Below are 24,441 nucleotides of genomic sequence, written 5' to 3' on the forward strand. Positions count from 1 at the left end.
ATGAAGTCTCTGTCATGTGAGTTTGTTTATTTATTATTGACAGTGTCACATGAGTAAATTTTTTTTTAGGTTTTCTTCAAGATAAAGAAAACATGGAATACGGCATATTACGCAAAGCTCAGCGCAGATGGCGCTACTAGTACAATTAAGGTACACAAACATTGCCAATGGAGTCAAAAAGCACCAATTTTCAATATTATTGCAGATTTACGACCAAAAATACCTTTTACACAATCATGGTGCGAGTTTAAAGGAAAAGGGAAGTATTTAGTGGATTATCCTGAAAATAATAACACTATTTTAGGTTATGTTCTGCATTATTTGGTTCATTGTGGTCATAAACAGATATAAACTTGATTTTGACTGAAGACCTTGCCTGTATGAAGTCCATATTTTAATAAGTTATTTAATAACGTGTGAAGTGTTCCAAGCTTCATTTCGACCGTTTACTAGCTCGAAAATTTTACAGCGTGAGGCGTATCCCATAGTTTTCGAAGTTTTTTTTATCTCATAGAAAACGATTTTTCCCAATATATCGGCGCCCGAATATGCTATCCGCAAACGAATGCTTACAGAATGAAAGGATTAATTAAGTACTCTAAATAAACGTTTTAATCGACATAGCAAAAGGCGGCAAAGCTTTTGTGTACCTAACATACAGTAGCGGAATAAATGTGCATATATATTATATAAAATTATAATAAATTCTATTAAAATAAATTCTCCCTATTAAAATAAATTTTAAAAAATCATACATACAGAAAGTTTTAAGAGATTTTGAATTTTTGGACAATGAAAACGGAAACACTGAACGTTAATTTCATAGTATTGTCAAAAAAAACTGCCAGATATTATAAATAACAAACGGGGTGAGCTAAATAAAACCGTTTAAAAATTTCAAGTTTTTGTTTGTTGACGAACTTCAGTTGTTGCTGTATTTCAAAAGACAGAAAAAGCAACATCGTCGTATTCAGCAGAAGCGTCGAATTTCGGCGGATTAATTAGGTCTTGTGGTCATTTCACTGATACCCCACAATGCTGTTGTCAAAAAAATATAGATTTGATTTTATTTTAACTTATGAAAAATTCCAGTATCTCATATATAAATAAAATATTCTGAAGTAAAACGAACATTTTTGAAAATCTTCAAGAAATAGTGCGTATTCACGCGTGTTATAGAATAGTAAAAAAAAATGTATTTTTTATAAAACTGTCCGTTTTGTCCACATAATCACGGAGCAAAATTTTCGCGGAATCACCTAATGATCACGCCTGCACCTGTGACTTAAAACAGAAAACACTGGCGTAAAAATTCGTGAAAATTGGTTAAAAATTTATAAACTACACACTTAAATAAAATAGACAGTATTGTATTTTCATCTTGATTATAAAATCCATTTATATTCTAAGGAAAAGCATTAAAAACATTCCACTACACTTAAAAATAACATTATTCTTAAATTAATAAATTTGTGATAATGATAAAAAGAAGAAATACATAAACAAAGCACGTATCTAAGATCCACAGCTCATACACTCATCTTTATTTTGCAAAGAACATGTTATTGCAGCCATATTGGCATCATCCACTTCAGATTTCCCATTGGTATTTCTAACCTTACTCTTATCTACAGTAAACTGGATAGCATTGGCAGCAGGTTTAGTACGTAAATAATACATTCCAGTCTTCAAACCCATTTTCCATGCATAAAAATGTATAGACGTCAATTTGCCGTAATTAGGGGCAGCCACATGTATATTGAATGACTGGCTCTGATCTATAAATGCTCCTCTATCTGCGGCCATTTGAATAGTTGTTTTGACTGAAATCTCCCAGACAGTTTTATACAAGTCCCTGATTTCTTTAGGAATAGCCTCAATATTTTGTATAGATCCATTATTATGAATAATGAGGTTTTTCATGTCTTCATCCCACAAATCTGCTTCTGTTAAATCCCGCAACAAATGATGATTTACCACTTGAAATTCTCCAGACAGTACTCGTCTTTGGTAAATATTAGATGTGAAAGGCTCAAATGATTCATTGTTACCAAGTATTTGAGCAGTTGAAGCAGTTGGCATAGGGGCTATTAGAAGTGAATTGCGCAGTCCATGTTTGGCAATTTTTTCCTTTAGTACTTGCCAATCCCAAAGATCTGTGGGAGTTTTGTTCCACATCTCATACTGTAATATACCTTGACTTACAGGACTACCTTCATAAGTTTCATATACACCATATTTTTCTGCCAATTCGCAACTGGCTTCTAAAGCACCATAATAAATAGTTTCAAATATTTGTTGATTCAGTTTAATAGCACTTTCGTTTTCATAAGGAATGCGCATCAATACAAATGTGTCAGCTAAACCCTGCACACCAATCCCAATAGGTCTATGTCTCATATTTGATTTCTTTGCTTCTGGCACTGGATAAAAGTTGACATCAATAATTTTATTCAGGTTCTGAGTGACAATTTTAGTCACTTCCTTAAGCTTAATAAAATTGTATGTTTTATCATCATTCACAAACATATTTAAAGCAATGGATGCCAAATTGCACACTGCTGTTTCATCTGCAGATGTGTACTCAACAATTTCTGTACACAAGTTGCTGCACTTAATTGTGCCCAAATTTTTCTGATTACTCTTTCTATTACAGGCATCCTTATATAGCATATATGGTGTGCCAGTTTCAACTTGTGCCTCTATAATAGCTTTCCATAGTATTTGAGCTTTAACTTGCTTGACATAACGTTTTTCCTGTTCATATTTTTCATAGAGTGCCTCAAATTCCTCACCCCAACAGTCTGCTAGTCCAGGAGAATCATGAGGGCACATAAGACTCCAGTCTTCATTTTTCTCAACGCGTTTCATAAATAAATCAGGGATCCACAAAGCATAGAACAGTTCTCTTGCTCTGACTTCCTCTTTGCCATGATTCTTTTTCAAATCCAAAAATTCGAATATATCTGCATGCCAAGGCTCTAAGTAGACAGCAAAGGCTCCTGGTCGTTTATTTCCACCTTGATCAACGTATCTGGCAGTGTTGTTGTAAACACGCAACATAGGAACAACACCATTTGAAACTCCATTTGTTCCAGCAATATAGGTCCCTTTTGCTCTAATGCAATGCACATGAACACCAATACCACCAGCTGACTTTGAAATCAATGCACATTGCTTTAAAGTGTCATATATCCCCTCAATGCTGTCATCTTTCATTGCAACAAGAAAACAGGAAGACAATTGAGGTCTTGGGGTTGCAGCAGCAAAGAGAGTTGGACTTGCGTGGGTAAAATATTTTTCAGATAATAAATTGTATGTGTCGATAGCAGCATCAATATCTTCACCATGTATTCCAATAGATACTCTCATTAACATATGCTGTGGTCTCTCAACAACCTGAAAGATTGATGGGTATGGAATTTATTATGTGTCTTACAAAATCACATCTTTACAAGAAAATAAACAAGATTCTATGAACATTTCAACTACCCTAATAGAAAAAGTGAGGATGAAGACTCATATATTCTGACTTAAAACAAAGGCTTGTGTTTTTATAAATTTTAAGATTCCTATCTTATTTATACATTGTAGCATATGTTTACCTTATTGTTGATTTTCAGCAAATATGATCGTTCTAGAGTCTTGAATCCAAAGTAATTATATTTGAAATCTCTATCATACACAATAGCAGAATCCAGTCTTTCCTTATGCTTCATAACAATATTGTAGTGAAATTCAGAAATCATTGGTGATGTTTTCTTGGTATGGGGATTGATAATATTGTATAAATCTGTTATAACATCTGAAAATGTGATAAATATATCAAATTAAAAATTAAACTAATAAATTAGTTAATTCTCAAATTTTACAAACTGTAATAGAAAGAAAAACAATAGAAGTTAGTAGAATATCATAGTTACCTGAGAAATGTTTTTTAGTTTCCTTATGCAAGTTGGAGATTGCTAATCTAGCAGCTAAAATAGCATAGTCAGGGTGGTCAGTAGTCATTGTAGCTGCTGTTTCTGCAGCCAGATTATCAAGCTCCACTGTTGTTACCCCTGAATATATTCCACTTATCACTTTCAATGTTATTGAAACCTGAAAACATACATTATGTGCTTCAGTACTTCAAAAATACATTCACAGACACATGATTATTATAGCAGTTAAAAAAAATCAATTTCATGTCTCATCCAGCATCTGAACACAAAGAAAGTAAATGTAATAGTTTTGTAAGTAAATGTTGGTTATGCGGAGATAAATATTTACCGGGTCTACAAAATCCATATTCAGTCCATAACAAAGTTTTTTGATCCTTGATGTAATCTTATCTATATGCACCTCCTCCATTCTGCCTCCTGGTAAGCACATAATTTTTGGAAATTAATAAAAATGTTCTTGTAAGTAAATTATCGTAAAAAATACATAAATAGAATACAAAAGATTCATTCAAGATCAAGAAGCATTATTCTATATCGATAAGGATGGAAAAGTGTACCTAATAAGTAGGTAAGTAAGTTATTCAAAAAACCGTGTCCAACTAGCAAAAAATACAAACCTAACCAGGAAAATATATAAACAAATTTATTGTATTTCTTTCGATGGGTTATCCTATATATCTAGCTGTATTTCCAATGGTTATTAAAATTAACGGATTTTATTTCACTCACCTCTCTTATGAACAAATAATTTGTTCATTTTCCCAACCATTGTAAACTTGTTATGAAATTTTAAAGCGCTTTACTGATATCATGCAAATTTTACAAGAAGTACAATCTAGTAGGTAATTTACTTGGTACAACAAATAGAAGTATTATTAGCAGAAGACAAAGTAAAAACTAAAATAAAATACCGACCAAAGCCACAAATGCAACGCAAATTATGACATTGACAATCAAAATACGCGGGAACGTGAACTGGGTTTGAATTTTTTTCTGAATATTGGTAATAGGTATTTCCGTTTATATACAGAAGCGAATAGTTAAAAACCGTTATTTTTTTATACGTTAACCACCAGATTCTCGGGGATTTCTTGGAAACATGCAAAACAATGTTTTTGTTGTCAAAATATTATGAAAAATGCTTCCCGATAATTTTCATTACGTGGAGAACATTTCCGATTCTTAATGGTTTCCATGCGTTCCGGAAGTTTTCGAGAACCGAAGATGAAACTTGGATGGAAACTTGTCAACTTCTTTCTACCTAGTCAAACAAATTGAATTTCTGACTCATCTGTCACATTATTTTCAAAAGTGTCGATCAAAATAATAAAATAATGTAGATTTTCACAATACTTTTTAGTATCTTTTATTAATAGATGTATGGAAGAGTGCAATGAGAAGCAATTTTCACTATGAAGACTTCTAAATTAGTAATAGATGGTCAGGACTATGACAATCTTTCTTTTGCAATAGGTTTGGGTCTTGCTGTTGCATCAAGTTTATTTATTGGCTCTAGCTTCATTATTAAAAAACTTGCTCTTAAAAAACATGTATCTTCTGGTAACGTTAGAGCTTCGGCAGGAGGATATGCATATTTGAAGCAGTGGATGTGGTGGATGGGTCTTGTAACAAGTATGTATCTTGTCATTACATATACTATATAAATAAATCGTTTTGTGAGTTCTTAATATTCTGCTTTTAAGTAAAACTTCTAATTATCGTACTGTCATAGTTACAATGTGTTATAAATAGGTCATCAAATTATTTGTATACTCACAAACAATACAAAAGTGCAAACTTGCTCGCACCATTGCACTGCCATCCTATGGCATTTGTATTATTAGTTCTACGGTAGATATCCATGAACCATGTCAAATCTAATAACATAAATGCATGCTAAAATTACAGACAAAGAAAAGGTTATTTGTATATGTAATATAAATCTACTACTACTAATTATTTTTAATAACATATATATAAAGTTCTTTCATAACTGTATTTTTCTAGTGGGTGTTGGAGAGGGAGCAAACCTGTTAGCATATGCATTTGCACCTGCAGCTTTGGTTACACCTTTGGGTGCTCTCAGCGTCCTTGTTTCAGCTGTATTGTCTTCAAAATTTCTGGATGAAAAATTAAATTTTGTTGGAAAGGTAAGTTATAGTACCTCTAATCTAAGATGAAAGTTTGTATGTTTGTTACTTTTTCAGACTCAAAAACTGGGACAATTTTTATAACATTTGGTTTTGAGGTAGCTGTTACCTTGAATTAACATATATTAGTAGGGTACCCACAAGTATTTTTTTTAATAATGGATTACACAGCTGGCGCAGCTAGTATATTCATAGTTGTTGGGCATCAGACAGTTCTATCCAGAACAGATTCTTTCCTACAAGTTATTATTAATGTTTAAATAAAATTATTGTCTTTGCAGATTGCCTGTTTTCTCTGCATTATCGGATCTGTTATCATAGTTTTACATTCACCAAAATCGGAAGAAATCAAGACATTCCAGGAACTTACACAAAAGTTAACAGATTATATATTTGCTACTTATGTATCAATAATTGTTTTGATGAGTCTAATCATCAAGGTATTGTTTGTTCCTAGATTTGGTAATTCAAACATATTAGTCTATTTATTCATGTGTTCAGCTATTGGTAGTTTGACTGTGGCATTTTGTAAAGCAGTGGCATTAGGTATTAAGGAGTCAATTGTTGGTAAAAATTTAAATAACATTTCTAATTATTTATTCTGGTTGATTCTTGTTAGTTGTATAGTTTGTATTATGGTACAGATGAATTATTTAAATAAGTCCCTGGATATTTTCAATACTAGTATTGTCACTCCAGTGTATTATGTAATGTTCACAGTATTAGTTATAATAGCGTCTGGTATCCTCTTTCGGGAATGGGAACACATGAAGTTTGGGGACATTTTAGGCTGTGTATGTGGTTTCCTTGTAGTAATGACTGCTATTTTCATGTTGAATGCTTTCAGGGATTTTCAAGTTACATTTAGAGATCTCAATATGATTACTAGAAATTCAAGAAATGTTAATGATGAGCTCATAGTTAATTTGTCAAGAAGTAGGAGCAGATAGTCTAAGTGCAAACAAATCATTAAGCTATTAAACATTTTCAAGTATTTATGTTAACTATTATATATTTTGCTATTGGACAAATTTTAATTTTGTAAGCACATTAAGGTTAGTGAAACTGTTGTAGGTAACAATTTATTTTTAAACATTTAATTAAAAGTACACAAGAAGTATTATATACATTTTATTTCTTCCACTGACCAAGTACAAAAAGCAGATCTAAGTACAAAAGCTTCATAAGTCTCATTTTTTAATATAGCACCTCTCACTAGAAAAACAAGACTGTTATTAATATGAACTTTTTTTTTGCATCATCCTTCTATATGAGGTGTATATAGAGGTCAACTTATAACACTTATAATATCAAAACATATCACACTTACACTATTGACTGAAAGACAGAACCCAATTTAAGTATTATGTAAAAGGCATTATTTTGTCCTCATAACAAAAAATAATAATTTATATCAAGTTCAGACTTGGGTCAAATAAAACCTTAGCCAATCCATATATACACTAGAATTATAATTACTTAATTTTTGGTGTCATTTTGTGTAAATTGCAACAATAACAAGAACAAAGCAATTTATCTTCTATTTTTAAACAGAATTTAGATTTATACAATCAAATGCCAAAAATAAATACATATGTTACAAAATAAGTTGGAACATTACATTCACAAGTAAATAGTGACAGAATGATAAATAAATGTTCTACAAATAGGGCATGTGCGCTGATATCCATACAATCTTCTGCAACACTCTGTACACAGGCACACATGTCGGCATGGCAAGGTTAGAACACACTTTTGACGGTCTTGACAAATAACACACAGAGCATCAGTACCATTTCCATTATCATCAACATCATAAGTCTCATCTCTTGTGGTTACATCTTGCCCACTGGCCATATGCGTTATGACTCTCACTTCCGGATCAGTGAAATAATTGTATACCGTATAATATAAATACAATAATTTCCTAATCACTGACCAATAACAGATTACGACTTGAGATAGGATTGCTTCCCAGTTATCTATTGTCAAACGGATAATTATAATGGCACTTATTAGCCCTATAAATGACTCCAAAGGCACATCTGTTAGAAAATTTGTTATCTTCAATAATCTCATGTACACATCCACTAAAATCTCTATAACTATTACTTTCACAATTTCTATACCAGCCTTTAGTAATTGTGGAAGATGAACAGGAATGAAGGTTATTATTAACCATATTATTTGGCCTATTAATATGAGACTGCTTTTCAATATTACTGTGACTTCCTTGACTATTATGAGAAGCCCACTTATAAAATAACTAATGGTAGTTATCATAACCCGTATTCTATATCCCAATCCATCATAAATACAGGACAATCCACTCTGCAAACCAACAATTTGTTCACTTATAAAACTTAGAAAGCTAGTAAAAAAAATAGGAATGTCTTCAGTAAATATAGATATGTTGTCTTCATATAGAATCTGTAGAAATAATATTATGCAGTGCGTAAAATCATAAAAAACGTTGAAAATTCCAGATGCAATAGTAACAATTACACTGCCTACAAATGATGCTCCAAGCAAAATTTTTTGCAGTGCCACCGCACATAAGTTTAGTGCTTTTACAACATACGCAATCATTTTTATTCAGGAAGTCATATAAAATCTTTTTATCTATCATTGTTTTAACACTGATCTCGTCACAACATAATGGTGCAATTAGAAGTTTCGTTTATTTTATTCCGTTATTCGCAGACAGATTGTTTTGTTATTTTCTGGCTTTCTATTTCTTTTGCTCTCCTCTCTGGCTCTGGCTGTAAGAAATTGACAAGCAAACATAACATGACAATGACATGACGTTGACATGGTTGCGGTCCAAAACATACTATAATATTTTTGATTACCACAAAGAAGAAAGAAAAAAAAAGCAACGTTATTAGCGCACTCACGACCGGTTCGTCTGATAACAAATCGATCGAAGCTTTATGCTGGTTTAAATTGTTTACCATTTATTATGTATTTCAATTCCAATATTATTGCTATCGAATTATTATATTCAGAAAGGGACAATTCTTATACGACAAAGAATGTGATACCAGTTTATATCTGTGGATAAATGCAATACCGCGCTCCGGGGCTTCGCTTCCGTGGGAATTCCGAGATAAAAGTACTCTATTATAGTTTTTTCTCTACCCTAGGGTTATTTTCTACCCGTAACCAAATTTCATAACAATCGATCTAGTAGATAATGCGTAAAGGGGCAACAAGCAAACAAACTTACTTTCGCATTTATAATATTTGTCAATCCCAATCCCAACTTTGGAAAGTTGGGATTGGGATTGACATGACTTTGATCACACTTTGACCTTTCATAGTTTACACAAAGTAGCGAAGATCAATCTGTTGATTGTATTAATCGATACTAGATAGGTATACATTATTTTATGCAATCGATAAAAAGTTAAAATAACATTACATTTCATGTTCTTATATCTCTATCATTAGGTCATTCAATGGTCTATTCAATGTGGTATAGGTACTCTTGACATTTCTTGTCGAATGTTTTTTTGGAACGATTCGATGGTCGAATATCAATTTTAATTGACAGTAATAGTCCACGTAATATTGCGATATTGCGAAGCAATACTATCAGTCTTTCGAAACCCCTTCTATAGTTAACTATCGAGTGGCAACAGACTTACTTTTTTTCAAAATGTTTAGTTACTGGTCTCTTTATAATATAATTTTTGTCCTCATCTTCACATCTTTCCTTATTACTAAACTATTATTATAATTCCAATCCCTAAAATTTATTATTATGTTTTACAATTTAATTTAAGTACTTACTTGATGCATACTAAAAATCTGAAATAATTAGAATGATTTTTTGAATAAATGTAATTTAATTAACTACGGATCAATATATTAATAGATACAATTGAAGTATGTAATTGCTCTCGTTTGTACTTTCTTGTGGGTGCCAGCTGAAAATCAGCAGTTGCTCGGAAACTCGGCGAATGGCATAGTTGATAGCTGAGCTGTAGCCCTTTTTTGCTGCTGTGCTTGCTTAGTTTTAGGCAGTCTACAATATTTTTTCTAAATTGTTATATGTCACTGAATGTATATGTGTGGTACAGATGACAAATACATATTTTTATTATATCGTATCCATTGATCGCTGAACAGATAGATAACCCATAGGTATCATTGCATCATTGCATTGATTCATCATTGATTGAATTGACTGACAGTGACAGTTGACAGTTAGTGTGGTGAAATTGTATTATTCATGAAGCGTCTGTTTTCGTCGTTTCGAATTTTTAATCAAAATCCTGTTAAATACCGGCCAAGTAAACATTGTTTGCAAGTATAATTAAAACAATAATATTGCTTTTGATTTTGTGCCATCAAATACGTACCTACCATGTCGAGTACATCGCAAAAGCACAGGAACTTCGTCGCTGAACCTATGGGTGAAAAACCTGTAACGGATCTCGCCGGAGTTGGTGAAGTCCTTGGAAAAAAGTTGGAAACTGCAGGATTTGACAAGGTTAGGCGCACATCAATATTTTAAATACTCTTTATTACTTACCGTTACCGTTTTTATTTTGTTACTCGATCACTCAAACTAAAAACCTACAGACTTCGATCACGATGACTGGCATATACACTGGTAAAGTATAACGTGGAGTAGCACGTAGTGTACTTTAATCCCAGAAATTCTAATCAAACCACAATTTTCTTCACTTACTTCAGTAGTTATTGAGGCAGATAGCCAAGTTTTAAGTGATTTATGTTAATTTGTAGAAACTTAGTTCTTCAAAATACAGTTAATATTTATCATTGTTTCAGGCCTATGTGGTGCTGGGTCAATTTTTGGTTTTGAAGAAGGACCGAGAGCTATTCCAAGAATGGATGAAGGAAACTTGTTCTGCAAACTCAAAACAGTCCGGAGATTGTTTTCAGTGTTTGAAAGACTGGTGTGATGAATTTTTGTAAACAGTTTTTTATATATATTGTAACTGTAAATAAGTGTAATAAGTACATAAGTCGGAATTTGGTATTTTATGCACATACTTTTCTACTTCACATATTTTCATTTAATTTGTAAAACAATGTTTGAAATATAATTAATGGATTGCTTATTTATCAAGCTGATAAAACATAATTATTAAACTGGATATTTCCATATCAAAACAATATAATGTATATTTATTTCTCAATCTTGTTTTTATTTCGTTCAAAATCACTGAATACGGTGAAATATTTTTCGTTTTGGAAGATGTTATCACTAGCTGCAGAGTTAATTTCCTAGTGCTCAAACATGAAATTAGTTTGTTTCTAAAATTATTTTGTCACTTCATACTCTTCAGAGCAGTTTGGAAGTGAAAGTGGCAAAGAGAACCATCAAAAATCAGAAAAATCAAAACCTAATAATTAAAAAAAAAGAAAAAGCTATCATCAGTACTGTTTTAATTTTGAACAGCTCTTGTCTTTTAGAAGACATCCCTTGGTGGCTGTAAACTTCTATATATTATGGATATCAGGGTTAAAGGACATGGATTGGACAGGAATGACATGAATTTGTTTTAAAAATATTTGTAATTTATTTTTACATATATTTTATAATTATATAAGTGTACATATGCATATTGCTAAATATTTATACATGTAGGCAAATAAGGGCATTCCATTAACTGGGAGGGTGAATTTTAAGATTAATTCCCAAGGTGAGTTTTGTAGGATGAAATTAGATTTGCAATGTAGAATTTGGATCTATGTGACTTCAGACTTAATGGATACTCTTATTGAGCCTGCCCACCCTTATTTTGTGATTTTAAGCCATTACAACAACAAAAAAGATGAAGAAAAATATCAATACCCCAAAAACTTTAAACATAAGTGCTCTATTGCCTGTGACACTCTGAAAATACTTCATAATTTCACGATGGCCAGCTTCCACATTCATTTCGGCATCTGCAACATTTGCATCTATTCGACCAATCGCTTCATCTTGTTCTTTGACCATATGTGCTAACTGTTGAAAGATTCCACCCAGTTCTACTATAGTGCTTTCTATGTTGTGCATAGTCTCTGCTCTTTGCTGCACATATGAGTCTGAATCATCTCTTAAAGCAAACTGTTGTGTTTGAAGACTGGTAGATTCTCCAAAGTCTATACTAACATCATCTTGCTGAAGTAGAGATGGTACTTCTGTTATTATTGGAGATACTCTTGAAAACTGTTCCCTTCTACTGTTTTGTTGCTTTAAGTTTTCCGATCGCACTTCGAGAACCTGAAAATAGTAATAAGAATATTTATGTGTGACATATCTAGTAAATATTTTATTGCTGAATGTACACATACTGGTCAACAACTTATAGTAATCTTTATCAGTCAGTTTAATACCCTCACTGCTAGGGTACTAGCCACAATCCACTGTGGAAGGAAGATTATAATTAAATTTAGTTATATGTGTATTGACATAAAATACCTGTTTAAACTGATTACTCATTGAAGCCAGACGAGACTGTAATGCAACAACAACACTGGAGGAATGGCTGTGCATACTTTTACGCCCTCTGGGCATTTCCCCCAGTTTAGCGATCTGTTGATTCAATGAACTCAAATCTCCTTTTATGATGTAAGTAAGTTCTTGGATTTCAGTGGGTCGGTCATCAAACAATGATTTCTTCTTAGCCACTGCAATACAAATTATTTTTAATTTAATTAGCTGTTCACAGTCCCTATGTTATCATACCAAGCAACAAGATATGTTCCATTGTAGGATACTTTTGAAGCTTCAATATAACATTTATTTTTTCTTAATCTACTGGACAGCTAGAATATAACTTGGAATTACTTCAGGTACTTTTTATTCCTAAATTCATGACAAAAGGAAACACCAGGTTACAAAGAACACTAGTTCTTTGTAAGCTGATGAAACAAGAACCTTAACAACATGTATTCTTGGATTTATAAAATTTACATTCATAAGCAATTTCATAGCACAATACATAGTGCTAAAATTATATAAACTATTTAAACTAATCAAATATATAACAGCGAAAGAATACTTACACATGGCTAGTTTCTCCAGTTTAGCATAAGTACTTGTAATATTTTTGCTAATTACTTTGGCCATACTCATAAACTGTGAGTAGGTCTCTAAAACATGAGCTCTTCGCTCATCTCTGATAACAGGTCGTGCTAAGGTTCGACCCTGAAGGCTCCGCACTGCTGTAATAAATTCATTGGTTCTGTCTCTTGCAGCCATCACTGAGTCGAACACGAATTCCTCTAGAAAGTCAAAATGTATTTCTTCTTCCACCAAAGGTTTATCCGATATTGGCCTATTATAATGATTATTAATTGATTTGTAAGGCTTTAAAATCGAAGAGCCTTTTTTATCCAATTTATCGTAATGATCGGATTCGAGTAGAGAAGTACGATCTGTCACACTCCCACCTGTAACGTTCCGACGGCGAGGTAGCATCGCATTATAATTAATAACGAAAAATATCAAATAGACACAACTTATCACATTAAATGGCTGCTAGTAAACGGAAGTTATTGTAATATCAACGAGAAATATACTGATATAGTCTCGCTGATCGGGAAAGGAAATATGACATTTATACATTATTGACATGTACACGTCAACAAAGAAAGGGGAAAGAAAATAAACCTGAAGAAAAAAAAAAAGAGTTTTAGGCAGAGTTGTTCGCACCGATCTTTCGATTGAAATATCGATTCGAAGGACATAGAAAGATCCCGTCATTTCTTACATTTCACAAGAAAGAGACGTGCATATTATGAACACATGAGAAGAAATGGGACAGAGCACTAACACGTGCAGTGCACCCCAATCTGCCATATTATATAAAACTAGACGGATTGGCCTGGAAAGTTGTTTGGAAATCTTCTATCTCATTTGATGAATTACACTCGTCCTAGCACGAAGTATCATGTCAACACAAACAACACGCACACGTGTATCCCCATCGATTACTAAACTGAAAACTGTATATATGCCTACGGAGAAAACTGCAAACCCAGAAAACTTCAAACGCTAAAATAATATACTAAATTAAAAAAAAAAACGCTAATTAAAAAAAAAAAAGTCACCTAAGGCCCGCGTCATGTAGTCATGACATCGTACGTCTAAGAAAGTACTTAGGTACCTATCTAGTAGATAAATAAAGTACAGATAAATAAAGTACCTAGGTACCACCTAGGTACTACCTACCTAATAACATACGTATACCGGGCGCAGCGCACGAATGCAGGAAAGCGCAGCGCAGGGCACAACAAAAATACCAAAAACTGATTGGAGACTTGGAATCTGCGCTGCGATTGCGATCGGGTAACTAGTATTGATCGGCCAATAGGTGCAGAAATTGGTATCTAAAATACCACTGTAGTAATATTACCGGAGTAAAACAAATTTATTTCTAATTTTGAAGACTTGAAATGTATAATCTACACTAACAAAGTGTATGACAATAAGTTTATAAAAAATGGTAAGTGCATTTTGCTCGCAAAGTGATTTTCATGCATATAATATTCTAATGTATCTACACATTCCATTGATAACAAGAAGGCAGATCATTAGTGATTTTGTCAAATATATAATAATATATAATATATTTGTTTTAGGAACCTCCTAATGCAGGGTCCCCGGGCCTGATTTCTACAGCACCACTATTGCCGCCTTCAATGTTGGGAGGTATGCCTCCAGCTTTACCAACAGCAGTGGCCATGCCTCCAGTGCCTGGACTGCCACCGAATATGGCAGCAATGCCCCCGCCAATGGGCTTTCCTCCTATGTTGCCACCATTCTCTATGCCACCTCCAGGATTTCCTTCATTTAAACCGGTAATAAAAGTTATTTTATTTTTAACAAATTCATACCTATCGCAAAACAAATTCAAAATAGCAATTTGTATACAAACATGTGTAATATTAATATGTTTTTACTTTTGATGTAACATTAAAACATGATCTGGTTTTTTACTATCTTTAAATTTCAGGATTTGAATGCACCAGCACCAGACGTGGCTCCATTAGCTAATCAAAGCAGCCCCTGGTCAGAACATAAGGCTCCTGATGGTCGTATATATTATTATAACTCCGTCAGTAAACAAAGTCTTTGGGAGAAACCAGATGATTTGAAAACCCCAGCTGAGGTGAATTTGTTGTTTTTAATTTAATTTAATTTTGTGGGATGCCAGTGCAAACATCAGCAACAACAACTTTTAGCTTATGGGTTTATTGATTACAAAGTTATATTACTTCGTAGATATTTAAAAAAGCAGCATTATCTCATAAGACCTGAAACACCTGTACTTGTTTTTTTGTTGTAATATCTCAAGTTATTACTCAATACATATATTTTATCACATTTATTCTCCATGGGAGTAGTTAGAGACTAGGGATTTCTAACTTACAGATTCGCTTTATACAAAATTTTATTTACATGAAACAACATATTTTCAATTTATACTTCACATTTACCTACTACTTAATAATTTGAAAAGAATAATTACAAAAATAATAATTGTAATTTACAATTAAAAAACATTTCTTAATCCACAATATTCTTCGTCATAATTTTACAAAAGATCAGCTTCAACATTAATAGGCTCAACATAAATGTGGATAACATTGTAAGTATCCAACAGTGTGAGGAAGGATGGAAGACATCAATGAACCAGTACACGCGTGTATTATTTATTGCAGAAACTATTGTCATCATGTGTTTGGAAAGAGTATACGACTGATGCAGGGCGTGTTTACTTTCACAACATAGAGACAAAAGAATCCAGTTGGGTGATTCCCAAAGAACTGCAAGAAATCAAAGACAAAATTGCAGCTGAAGAGGCCGCACAGTAAGTTCATTTTACATCTGAAGTCTAAAACAAGTTTTTTGTGGTATATATATGTATATGTATTTTTATATTGTTACTTGCTTACTTTATTATGTTACTTGCTAAACTTAGCAGTTTTTGCTTATACTGCTGGCTGTTTTTGCTCATATTGCTGGCTTTTCGTTGCGGTAACAAAAATCTCACATATAAACTAAGTAATGTACATACATCGGCATGAATCTTTTTATGAAGACTTCAAATACCTTTATTAAATTGTGTTTTTAAGAAATATGATAGCGGATGTGCCTGTGCCTGGCGAAGTGCCACTGCCGGGGTCACCGGCGGTGGGCGGGGGCAGCTCTGCGCTGGACGAAGCCATGGCCAAGACTCTCGCGGCCATCGACCCCACTCTGGCCAACACCATTCCCATTCCTGAAGAGAGTGAGTAACTATTTTTTATTTATATTTGATTTATTTACTTTATTCTAATGCTATTGACATGGATTTATTTGATGAACTCCAGAGATGTGATACTGATGATACATGCGATGCAACTGACAATGTATCGGGCACGTGTTTAGTTAGATGAGAGAGAGTTTGTAATTATGTTTGTGACATATTTATTGTTTGCCACATTATTTGTTGGGCAAACGCTTTTCTACACTGCTTAGTTCTCATCTATACTATTATTATAAAGAGGTAAGCGTTTGTCTATTTGAGGCGGCTAATCGCCGAAACTACCGAACCGATTTCAAAAATTCTTTCACTATTAGAAAGTTGCATTATCAAGGGTTGCTATAGGCTATATTTTATCTCAAAATTCCCACGGGAGCGAAACCTGTTATATAAAATTGTATAAAATGAATATTTTTAGTAAAACCAGAAGAAATAACAGCTCCACCACAAAACACGGGAAGCGAGGACGGCGACAAGGCACCCGAGGCTCAGTATAAAGATAAAAAGGAAGCCATTGAAGCATTCAAGGAACTCCTTAAAGATAGAGTAAGTATTTTGTTTTCAATTTATTTTACTACTTTTTGATGAAGTTTAGATGCATATAAGATGTCCTTAAGATGTCCCTAATTTAAACTACACGAATACACTACTAACACTATCATATTGTTTTTATACATTTCTTTATTTTTTAGCGAAAAACAAGAACGAATCATATCATATTGTTCCACTAGATAAAGGATTTTATTAGAAAGTATTATAGTTTTCTATTGTACGATCTACCACGGATTTTGGTGGCCATCTTCGGATTAGTAAGTTGTGGCAAATGAGTCCGATAGAAAATTAGAATACCTTCTAATAATACTAGTATTATTACTATACTATATTGATATTTTTTATTTATTTAGAATGTTCCGTCGAACGCGTCTTGGGAGCAATGTGTCAAAATAATATCTAAGGATCCTCGCTATGCTATGTTTAAAAAACTCAATGAAAAGAAACAAGCCTTCAATGCTTACAAAACGCAGAAGTTGAAGGATGAAAGAGAGGAACAGAGGTAAATATGATTTATCCATACTATATATTATTATAAAAAAAATCCGCTGCAGCGTCTCTATGTCTGTTCGCGATGAACTAAAAAATGGATGCATGGATTTTAATGCGGTTTTCACCAATAGATAGTGTGATTCCAGAGGAGTTTAGGTGTATAATTCATTATGTTTTTACACGTGCGAAGCTGGGACGGGCCGCTAGTATATTATAAATGAGAAAATGGTTTTGTTCCTTTCTTCTTGAAAATTTTCATATATGTAGTTTGAAGTATGGAGAAGGACATAGGGTTTCATCCCGGAAAAATAACAGGTCCCGTGGAAAAAATACGCGGGTGAAGCCGCGGGCATCAGCTATTAATGTTATAATCTAAAAGTAAAAAGTAATTTGATATTAATTATTATAATTGCAGGTTAAAAACAAAGAAAAATCGTGAGAATCTAGAAGAGTTTTTATTGAGTTGCGATCGTGTCACGTCGTTGACCAAGTACTACAAATGTGAAGAGATGTTTAACAATCTTGAGGTAAAAATATACCAGTCCCTTTTAGAATTTGTATCTATAATGTTATGCTTAGTATTCGTCAAGTGTTTGTTCTTGTCGGTGGAACTATAGCCATTTACATCTATCCTCACAATACATTATTGTATATCATCATAATACATATGTGTTTTGTGCTTAATTTCCTCCACAAATATATTTTATCATATTTTGGAATAAATATGCCAAAATTCTTCAAAGTTCCCATGTATGCTAAATAAGTAATTTCAACTGTTAACAAAAATAGTTTCAACAAATTTTATTTCCGACGGGAAATAAATTGTTGTGATGGTCTCCACAAATACCAAGTTCTGTCGGAAATTTTATTTGAAATGTTTATTTCGACCGGACTAAGTAATAATCTCCCAAAATAGCTTGTTTAAAAGAAATTACAGAGAAGTAAGTGTAGCTGAAACATATCCATATAATTTCTCGGTCCATTTCAAAGTGAAAAAATAGCATTGTAAAACAGCGCACAGGATGTGGGACAAAAAGCACTCAGTTCAGTTTCTTCTCGTGTACTCGTATTTTTAATACCTGTTTCTTGTATTGGAAACAAAAAGGGGAGGTTTTTGCCCAGCAGTGGGACGCATAGCTACATAAAAAAGTATGATCGAAATGAAAGATGCGACGATATCTACACTTTTCTCTGTATGCGAATGATAGATATTTTTCTTATATTGTGTGTCTAAAGGTATCTGACATGTGTTGATACAAGTTAATTGATTCAGATATGGCGATGCGTGCCGGACTCCGACCGCAGAGATATATTTGAAGACTGTATTTTTGCAATTACGAAGCGCGAGAAAGAGGAAGCGAAGGCGTTGAAAAAACGCAACATGAAGATGTTGGCGCAAGTAAGACTAAGGATTTTTTTTTGCAACAAAAACTATGGTTTTATTTTTGTATAGGTACAAACAAATTATAATAAATACAATTTACTATGGAGATTTACAGTTTAAGTAGTAACTATTGCAGTATATTCCATGAACTGACTAAACAATGAAAATCGGCTATTTAGGATTAAAAGCATAAATAACAGTTCTTTCTTTGTCAATATGCGATTGCTCTGTTAGTGGGCACAGAAAATGTGCTAGTGCGAAGGAAATATATTTATACTAACGACAGATATAAGTTACATAATTCATCTTTTATCAATCTATCAATCTTTCATGAAAAGTTAACGAACACTAAAGATACCAATTTTCTCTAAAATGTGTTTCGTCCCTATTTCTCCGATATTTTACCTTTGCAGAACAAAACTGGTACATATTAAGTATACATTTTATAATGTTTTTAAAACTTTCTAAAGAATAGGTACGCTTCTAACATAAATATAATATAAATCAGGTATTGGAAAATATGAGCGAGATCACATACAACAGCACTTGGAGCGAGGCGCAGGTGTTGCTGCTGGAGAACTCTGCGTTTAAAAATGATGTCAGCCTTCTTGGCATGGACAAAGAGGACGCCCTCATAGGTGGGTTCAAATCGTTCGTTACTTGTTCGGTCCATGGCCTTAAAAATGCGTTTTTTACACTGCAAGCGAACAGGCAATGCGGCTTACTTAATGGGAGGTGACCACCGCAGCCTATAGACTTTTCTTATTTTCGCGCTCTTTTTGAAGAACTCCCATGTTGTAGTCTCAATTATAAGACTCCCGTGATATAATAGTCTCATAATTGAGACTACAACATATTCAATGTATCTATTGAATATTAATTCAATAAAGTAACATTTTGTATATTTAAAGTTAGATACCGTGATTTTTTTATATTCAATGTGAATAAATGGAAAAAATATATTACCAACTTCACCAGGAATTAGTACATAAGTCTAGCTTATATTGAATTTCATTGCTGTTAACATTGTTTTCTATCAAATAAAAAAGTTAACGAACTTAACCCCTTTTCAGTGTTCGAACAGCACATCAAGAATTTAGAGGCGGAATACTTACAAGAACGTGAACAACTAAAGAAGAAGAATAAACGTCTCCAGCGCAAGAATAGGGATAATTTTTTGGTACGGAATCGATAAATGGAAGTAGTCGCTTTACAGTTTCACAAACAATAGTGTAGTGTACTGGCGAGGTTACGAGCCCCATCCTCGCACGTAACTGTACATCACAACCACATTACTGATGCTACAACGTCCGCGCGCCTAGCTGTCTCGTAATCAACTGAGCGCTACGACCGATACATACAGACGATAATGAGCGGTGGCAAATAAGATTACAACATTTCAACATAACTTTACTTCTTTTCTCCTGCAAAGCGGCAAGATAGCGTCCGGGAAGTTGTATGGAAAACCTCTTCTTCGATAGCATACTTGTTTACAGAAAATGATGCTGCTTTGGAAGCTTTTTTTGAAGCTTATTTGATGTGATTTTTAAGTCAAATTGTAAACCAAATCCTCATTGCAGGCTTTACTCGACAGTCTCCACGAAGAAGGCAAACTCACGTCTATGTCTCTGTGGGTGGAATTATATCCTGTTATCTCGGCTGACACGAGATTTGCGGCTATGCTCGGTATGTACATTAGATAAATGATTCTCAGACATTAAACATTTTTTAGTCGTAAAATCAAAATCAAATATCTATCTTTAGGTACCTACCCTATGCCATTATCCGCACTTCAAACTACCTACATGTTTGCAAAATTTCAAGAAGATTGGTTGAGTAAATATACCGTGAACAGGTAACAAACTTACTTTCGCATTTATAATATTAGCTAAGAGCATCCTGTATATTAACTTTAGGTCAAAGCGGGTCAACGCCTCTGGATCTATTCAAGTTCTACGTGGAGAACCTGAAGGCTCGTTTCCATGACGAGAAGAAGGTGATCAAGGAGATACTACGGGAGAAGGACTTCGAGGTGCGCCCAGACACGAGCTTCGAAGAGTTCGCGACCGTCGTCTGCGAAGACAGCAAGTCAGCGTCGCTCGACGCCGGCAACGTCAAACTGACATACAATTCGTTACTTGAAAAGGTACTTACTTATCTTCCTTACTTATATATTTCTTAATTAACTTCACACACAAGATGGACTAAAGCGCAGGTTTCCTCATGAATGTTTTCTTTTACCGGCAGCAAGTGGCGATCGATGAAAATTACTATATATTAGTCAGATTGGTATATAAACTCAACGTGGCAAGTGGGATTCGAACCTGGGACTTTTCAGTTCACACTACACCACCACCGCTTCCAGCACATTTTAATAATATTCGTTGTTCGATGGCTTTGCTAAAGGCGAAACAGCCGCTAGCATTGATGTAGAATGATTGAATGCAGTCAACGTTGTCGCAAAACAAAAGTTTATTACATAAGTGTGTGCTAGTGTTACAGTTGTATGTAATTAATATCCTTCAATGGACCATACCACGTGTTATATGTTAGTTTAAATATTTTTGTATTCAACACCCTTCATCACAGGCGGAAACAAAGAATAAAGAGAAAATGAAAGAAGAGTCGAAGGCTCAGAAGAAGTTAGAGAGCTCGTTCAAATGGGCGCTGAGCGACGCCAACATCGACCACCAGCTGCCGTGGGCCGAGGTCAAGGGGCAACTGGACCTCGACGCGCCGGAGTTCCAAGCTGTGCCCAATGAGGAGGACCGCATCAGAATATACAAGGTATATACACTACACTATAAATTATTTTTAACTTTTTAACAGGTATGATAATAAAATATTAAATTATTTTAGTTAAATATGTATCTATATTGTTTATCCAATATTAATATTATAAATGCGAAAGTCTGTTCAGCTTTTACGGCTAAAGTGCTGGACCAATTTTAACGTTATTTGGCATGCATGTAGTTAAACACCCCCGTTCAAATATAGGCTCTATAGGGTAACTAGAATCATGAAATTTGGCAAGTAGTATATACAGATAAAGGAGAAAAAACGAAAGCCATAAGTATACGTGATATTCCACGGTAAAGGTATCAAAATGAAAAACAAAAAATCGGCTATAATTTTATCAAAAAAAAAAAAACTAATTTTACTGGAACTTCGGTGCTATTTTATCCCCAGGACTTCCAACACGAGCAAGAGGAGAGTTGCATGCACTACCACCACCCGAAGCCGAAGAAGGCAAAACGCTCCAAGAAGAAGAAGCGGTCGCATTCCGCGTCCTTGGTTAGTACAGTCTTTATTTTTTTATTTATACTTTATTGTACTTTAGATACAATTTGTGAAAAGTACTATAGGTAGAATTAATACTAAAAGCTATCATACTTTTGGTCATATAGAGAATGTTATTGTAGGTAATAAAAAAACCTTTAAAACTTCAGCAACCCGCAGCAAAACTTGCGTGCTTAGTCTGAGATGCAATAATAGGTAGTTGCCTGTTGGCAACTTTGACTTTGGCTAGATAAAAAATATATAGGGCTTGGAGACGCAGCTAACCAATCACATCGAAGTGTGGTTGTTGTTGCGTCACAATGCCGCACTGTGATTGGTTGACTGCATCGCTGCGAATGGCCTCGAGAGTGATAATGTAAATTGCAAACCCACATTAAAGACAAAGGAAAACTAAGAACATACAAAACAGCAGATTGGGCCTTGGGCATAACGCACGTAACACGACATTGCGTCCATACATTCTCTCTTTTTACACGATATGAGAAAAAGAGACAGCATGTGGACGTTAGTAACTAAACTACGCGTTCTGGGCACGCGGTGAGGGGCAAAAGACTGCACCGTTTCTTTCTCCGTCGTGCGATACGAATCATATGAGGAAGTGTATAGTTATCTCCGTGTGCGAGGCGCTAATCCATCGCTGGTTGCAGTCGCGGTCGCGGTCGCCGACGCCCGCGTCGCCGGCCGCCAGCGCGCAGTCGTGGTCGTCGGACGACGCGCGCAAACACAAGAAGTCCAAGAAGAAGCACCGCAAACATTCCCCGCCACCGGTCTGTATTTAACTGTAACTTTTGAACCGACACAACCATGACACAATTATGCTACACTAGATTAAGTATTTTATTTTAATGTATTATAGTTTTCCGAGTGACGGTGTTGTCACAGATATTAATAAATGATAATTACTAATTAATTTATTTATTAGAAATCCCCTACGCCGGAGGAGGGCGGCATTTCGGACGAGTCGCCGTCGCCACCGCGACACAAAGTCAAGAAGTCTAAGCGAAGCGCGCCCAGCAGCCCCGACGATGGGGAACACAAACCCAAGAAGAAGAAGGACAAGAAAGAGAAGAAGGAGAGGTTAGTTTAAAATGAAACACGTAAAAAATATACGCGTCCATTTCTATTTAGGTCTTTTTATCACTAACCAAAAACGATCGATAAATATTTTATGGAATTAATTGAACATAGAAAATTCCGTATACAGGTCAGCGGCGTGGTCTGACGCGGAACTAGAATCACGTCGCGCCGCTCTGCTGGCGCAGCTACACGAGCACGAGGCCGACTGACAACCAGTCACTCACGTACACATCTTCAACGACTACCCGCGACCACGTTCACCGGCCAAATCTGCTTCGGTACCTACCTCTCCTGAGACTAGCAATAGTGACGCCGATCCACCAACAAATGACTGACCCACTGTCACTCACATACATATCTTCAACGAATACCCGCGACCACGTTCACCAGCCAAATCTACTTCGGTACACACCTCTGAGATTAGCAACAGTGATGCCGATCCACCGACAAACGACTATTCACGACCACGTTCGCCGGCCAAATCTGCTTCGGTACCCACCTCTCCTGAGACTAGCAATAGTGACGGTGATCCACCAAGAAATGACTGACCACTGACAATGTCACTCGCCTACATATTTTCAACGAATACCCGCAACTACGTTTACCGGTCAAATCTGCTTCCATATACCTCTCCTAAGAGTCACAACAGTGACGCCGATCCACCAACAAATGACTGACCCACTGTCAGTCATGTCACTTCACGGCTACACGGCCAAATTTGTACCAATACATTACTTCTCATGATTTTTTCATTAGTGACGCCAAAGACCAACATTGTGACGGCGCACTAGCAAGTGTAACTGATTGTTAAAAAATAGATTAAGATTTTAAATCGAATTCAATAGATGGTATGTACAACGTAATTATTATCCTACTTATTAAATATGACCTTCACAGACTCACATTATTGATAAGTATAACATAATACCTAGATCTTGTATTGATATTCTGCTCATACTAAATGTACCGTTATTGTCTATACTCTGTTGTGAGTAAATACTGTTCTGTATGTCTACATTGGCAGCGCTTAGTCGCTATCATTTTAATGTTTAGCCTTAAGAAAAATATTAATTAGTGCTCATACATTATATATACCGTGAATTGTCAACTGTATACTTGACAAATAAACTTAAGAGAAAAGCCATGCTTTTATTTCATTATTATTAGTACGCGTGGACCTTCATTTTCAGGAGACTGAGAAGCAGAACTTATTACACGTTCAGCAAATCAAGGGGTTAATCTTTAAATGTGGGTGTTTTATTGAAAAT

General features: G+C 34.6%; 6 protein-coding genes across 6 annotated transcripts; 3 read left to right on the forward strand and 3 right to left on the reverse strand.

Moving 5' to 3' along the window:
* Positions 1-1,349: 1,349 nt before the first annotated feature.
* Positions 1,350-4,906, reverse strand: RnrL (Ribonucleoside diphosphate reductase large subunit). The gene is made up of 5 exons (XM_053756816.2): positions 4,674-4,906; positions 4,273-4,361; positions 3,924-4,101; positions 3,606-3,805; positions 1,350-3,399 (listed from the first exon to the last, which is right to left on the reverse strand). The coding sequence occupies exons 1-5, from the start codon at positions 4,711-4,713 to the stop codon at positions 1,516-1,518; spliced, it is 2,391 nt and encodes a 796-aa protein (XP_053612791.1). The 5' UTR covers positions 4,714-4,906; the 3' UTR covers positions 1,350-1,515.
* A 299-nt stretch (positions 4,907-5,205) lies between these two features.
* On the forward strand, positions 5,206-7,219 carry spict (spichthyin). Its single transcript, XM_053756938.2, has 3 exons — positions 5,206-5,576; positions 5,952-6,094; positions 6,376-7,219. The coding sequence occupies exons 1-3, from the start codon at positions 5,357-5,359 to the stop codon at positions 7,042-7,044; spliced, it is 1,032 nt and encodes a 343-aa protein (XP_053612913.1). The 5' UTR covers positions 5,206-5,356; the 3' UTR covers positions 7,045-7,219.
* LOC135309873 (uncharacterized) lies at positions 7,210-8,856 on the reverse strand. The gene has a single exon (XM_064436482.1). The coding sequence runs from the start codon at positions 8,681-8,683 to the stop codon at positions 7,718-7,720; it is 966 nt and encodes a 321-aa protein (XP_064292552.1). The 5' UTR covers positions 8,684-8,856; the 3' UTR covers positions 7,210-7,717.
* Positions 8,857-10,294: 1,438 nt separating this feature from the next.
* Positions 10,295-11,241, forward strand: baf (barrier to autointegration factor). The gene is made up of 2 exons (XM_053756336.2): positions 10,295-10,592; positions 10,895-11,241. Exons 1-2 carry the CDS (start codon positions 10,467-10,469, stop codon positions 11,039-11,041), a joined length of 273 nt encoding a protein of 90 aa, XP_053612311.1. The 5' UTR covers positions 10,295-10,466; the 3' UTR covers positions 11,042-11,241.
* Positions 11,242-11,539: 298 nt separating this feature from the next.
* On the reverse strand, positions 11,540-13,716 carry Syx5 (Syntaxin 5). The gene is made up of 3 exons (XM_053756335.2): positions 13,124-13,716; positions 12,537-12,745; positions 11,540-12,338 (listed from the first exon to the last, which is right to left on the reverse strand). The coding sequence occupies exons 1-3, from the start codon at positions 13,536-13,538 to the stop codon at positions 11,880-11,882; spliced, it is 1,083 nt and encodes a 360-aa protein (XP_053612310.1). The 5' UTR covers positions 13,539-13,716; the 3' UTR covers positions 11,540-11,879.
* Positions 13,717-14,182: 466 nt separating this feature from the next.
* On the forward strand, positions 14,183-24,317 carry Prp40 (pre-mRNA processing factor 40). Its single transcript, XM_053756334.2, has 18 exons — positions 14,183-14,565; positions 14,702-14,920; positions 15,076-15,231; positions 15,785-15,933; positions 16,199-16,353; positions 16,787-16,914; positions 17,274-17,422; positions 17,828-17,939; positions 18,686-18,811; positions 19,305-19,434; positions 19,870-19,976; positions 20,377-20,482; positions 20,713-20,942; positions 21,386-21,583; positions 21,986-22,090; positions 22,744-22,863; positions 23,019-23,173; positions 23,301-24,317. Exons 1-18 carry the CDS (start codon positions 14,563-14,565, stop codon positions 23,380-23,382), a joined length of 2,430 nt encoding a protein of 809 aa, XP_053612309.1. The 5' UTR covers positions 14,183-14,562; the 3' UTR covers positions 23,383-24,317.
* Positions 24,318-24,441: the final 124 nt, after the last annotated feature.

This window comes from Plodia interpunctella, chromosome 16 (genome assembly GCF_027563975.2).
Source record: "Plodia interpunctella isolate USDA-ARS_2022_Savannah chromosome 16, ilPloInte3.2, whole genome shotgun sequence".
Classification (NCBI taxonomy): domain Eukaryota; kingdom Metazoa; phylum Arthropoda; class Insecta; order Lepidoptera; family Pyralidae; genus Plodia; species Plodia interpunctella.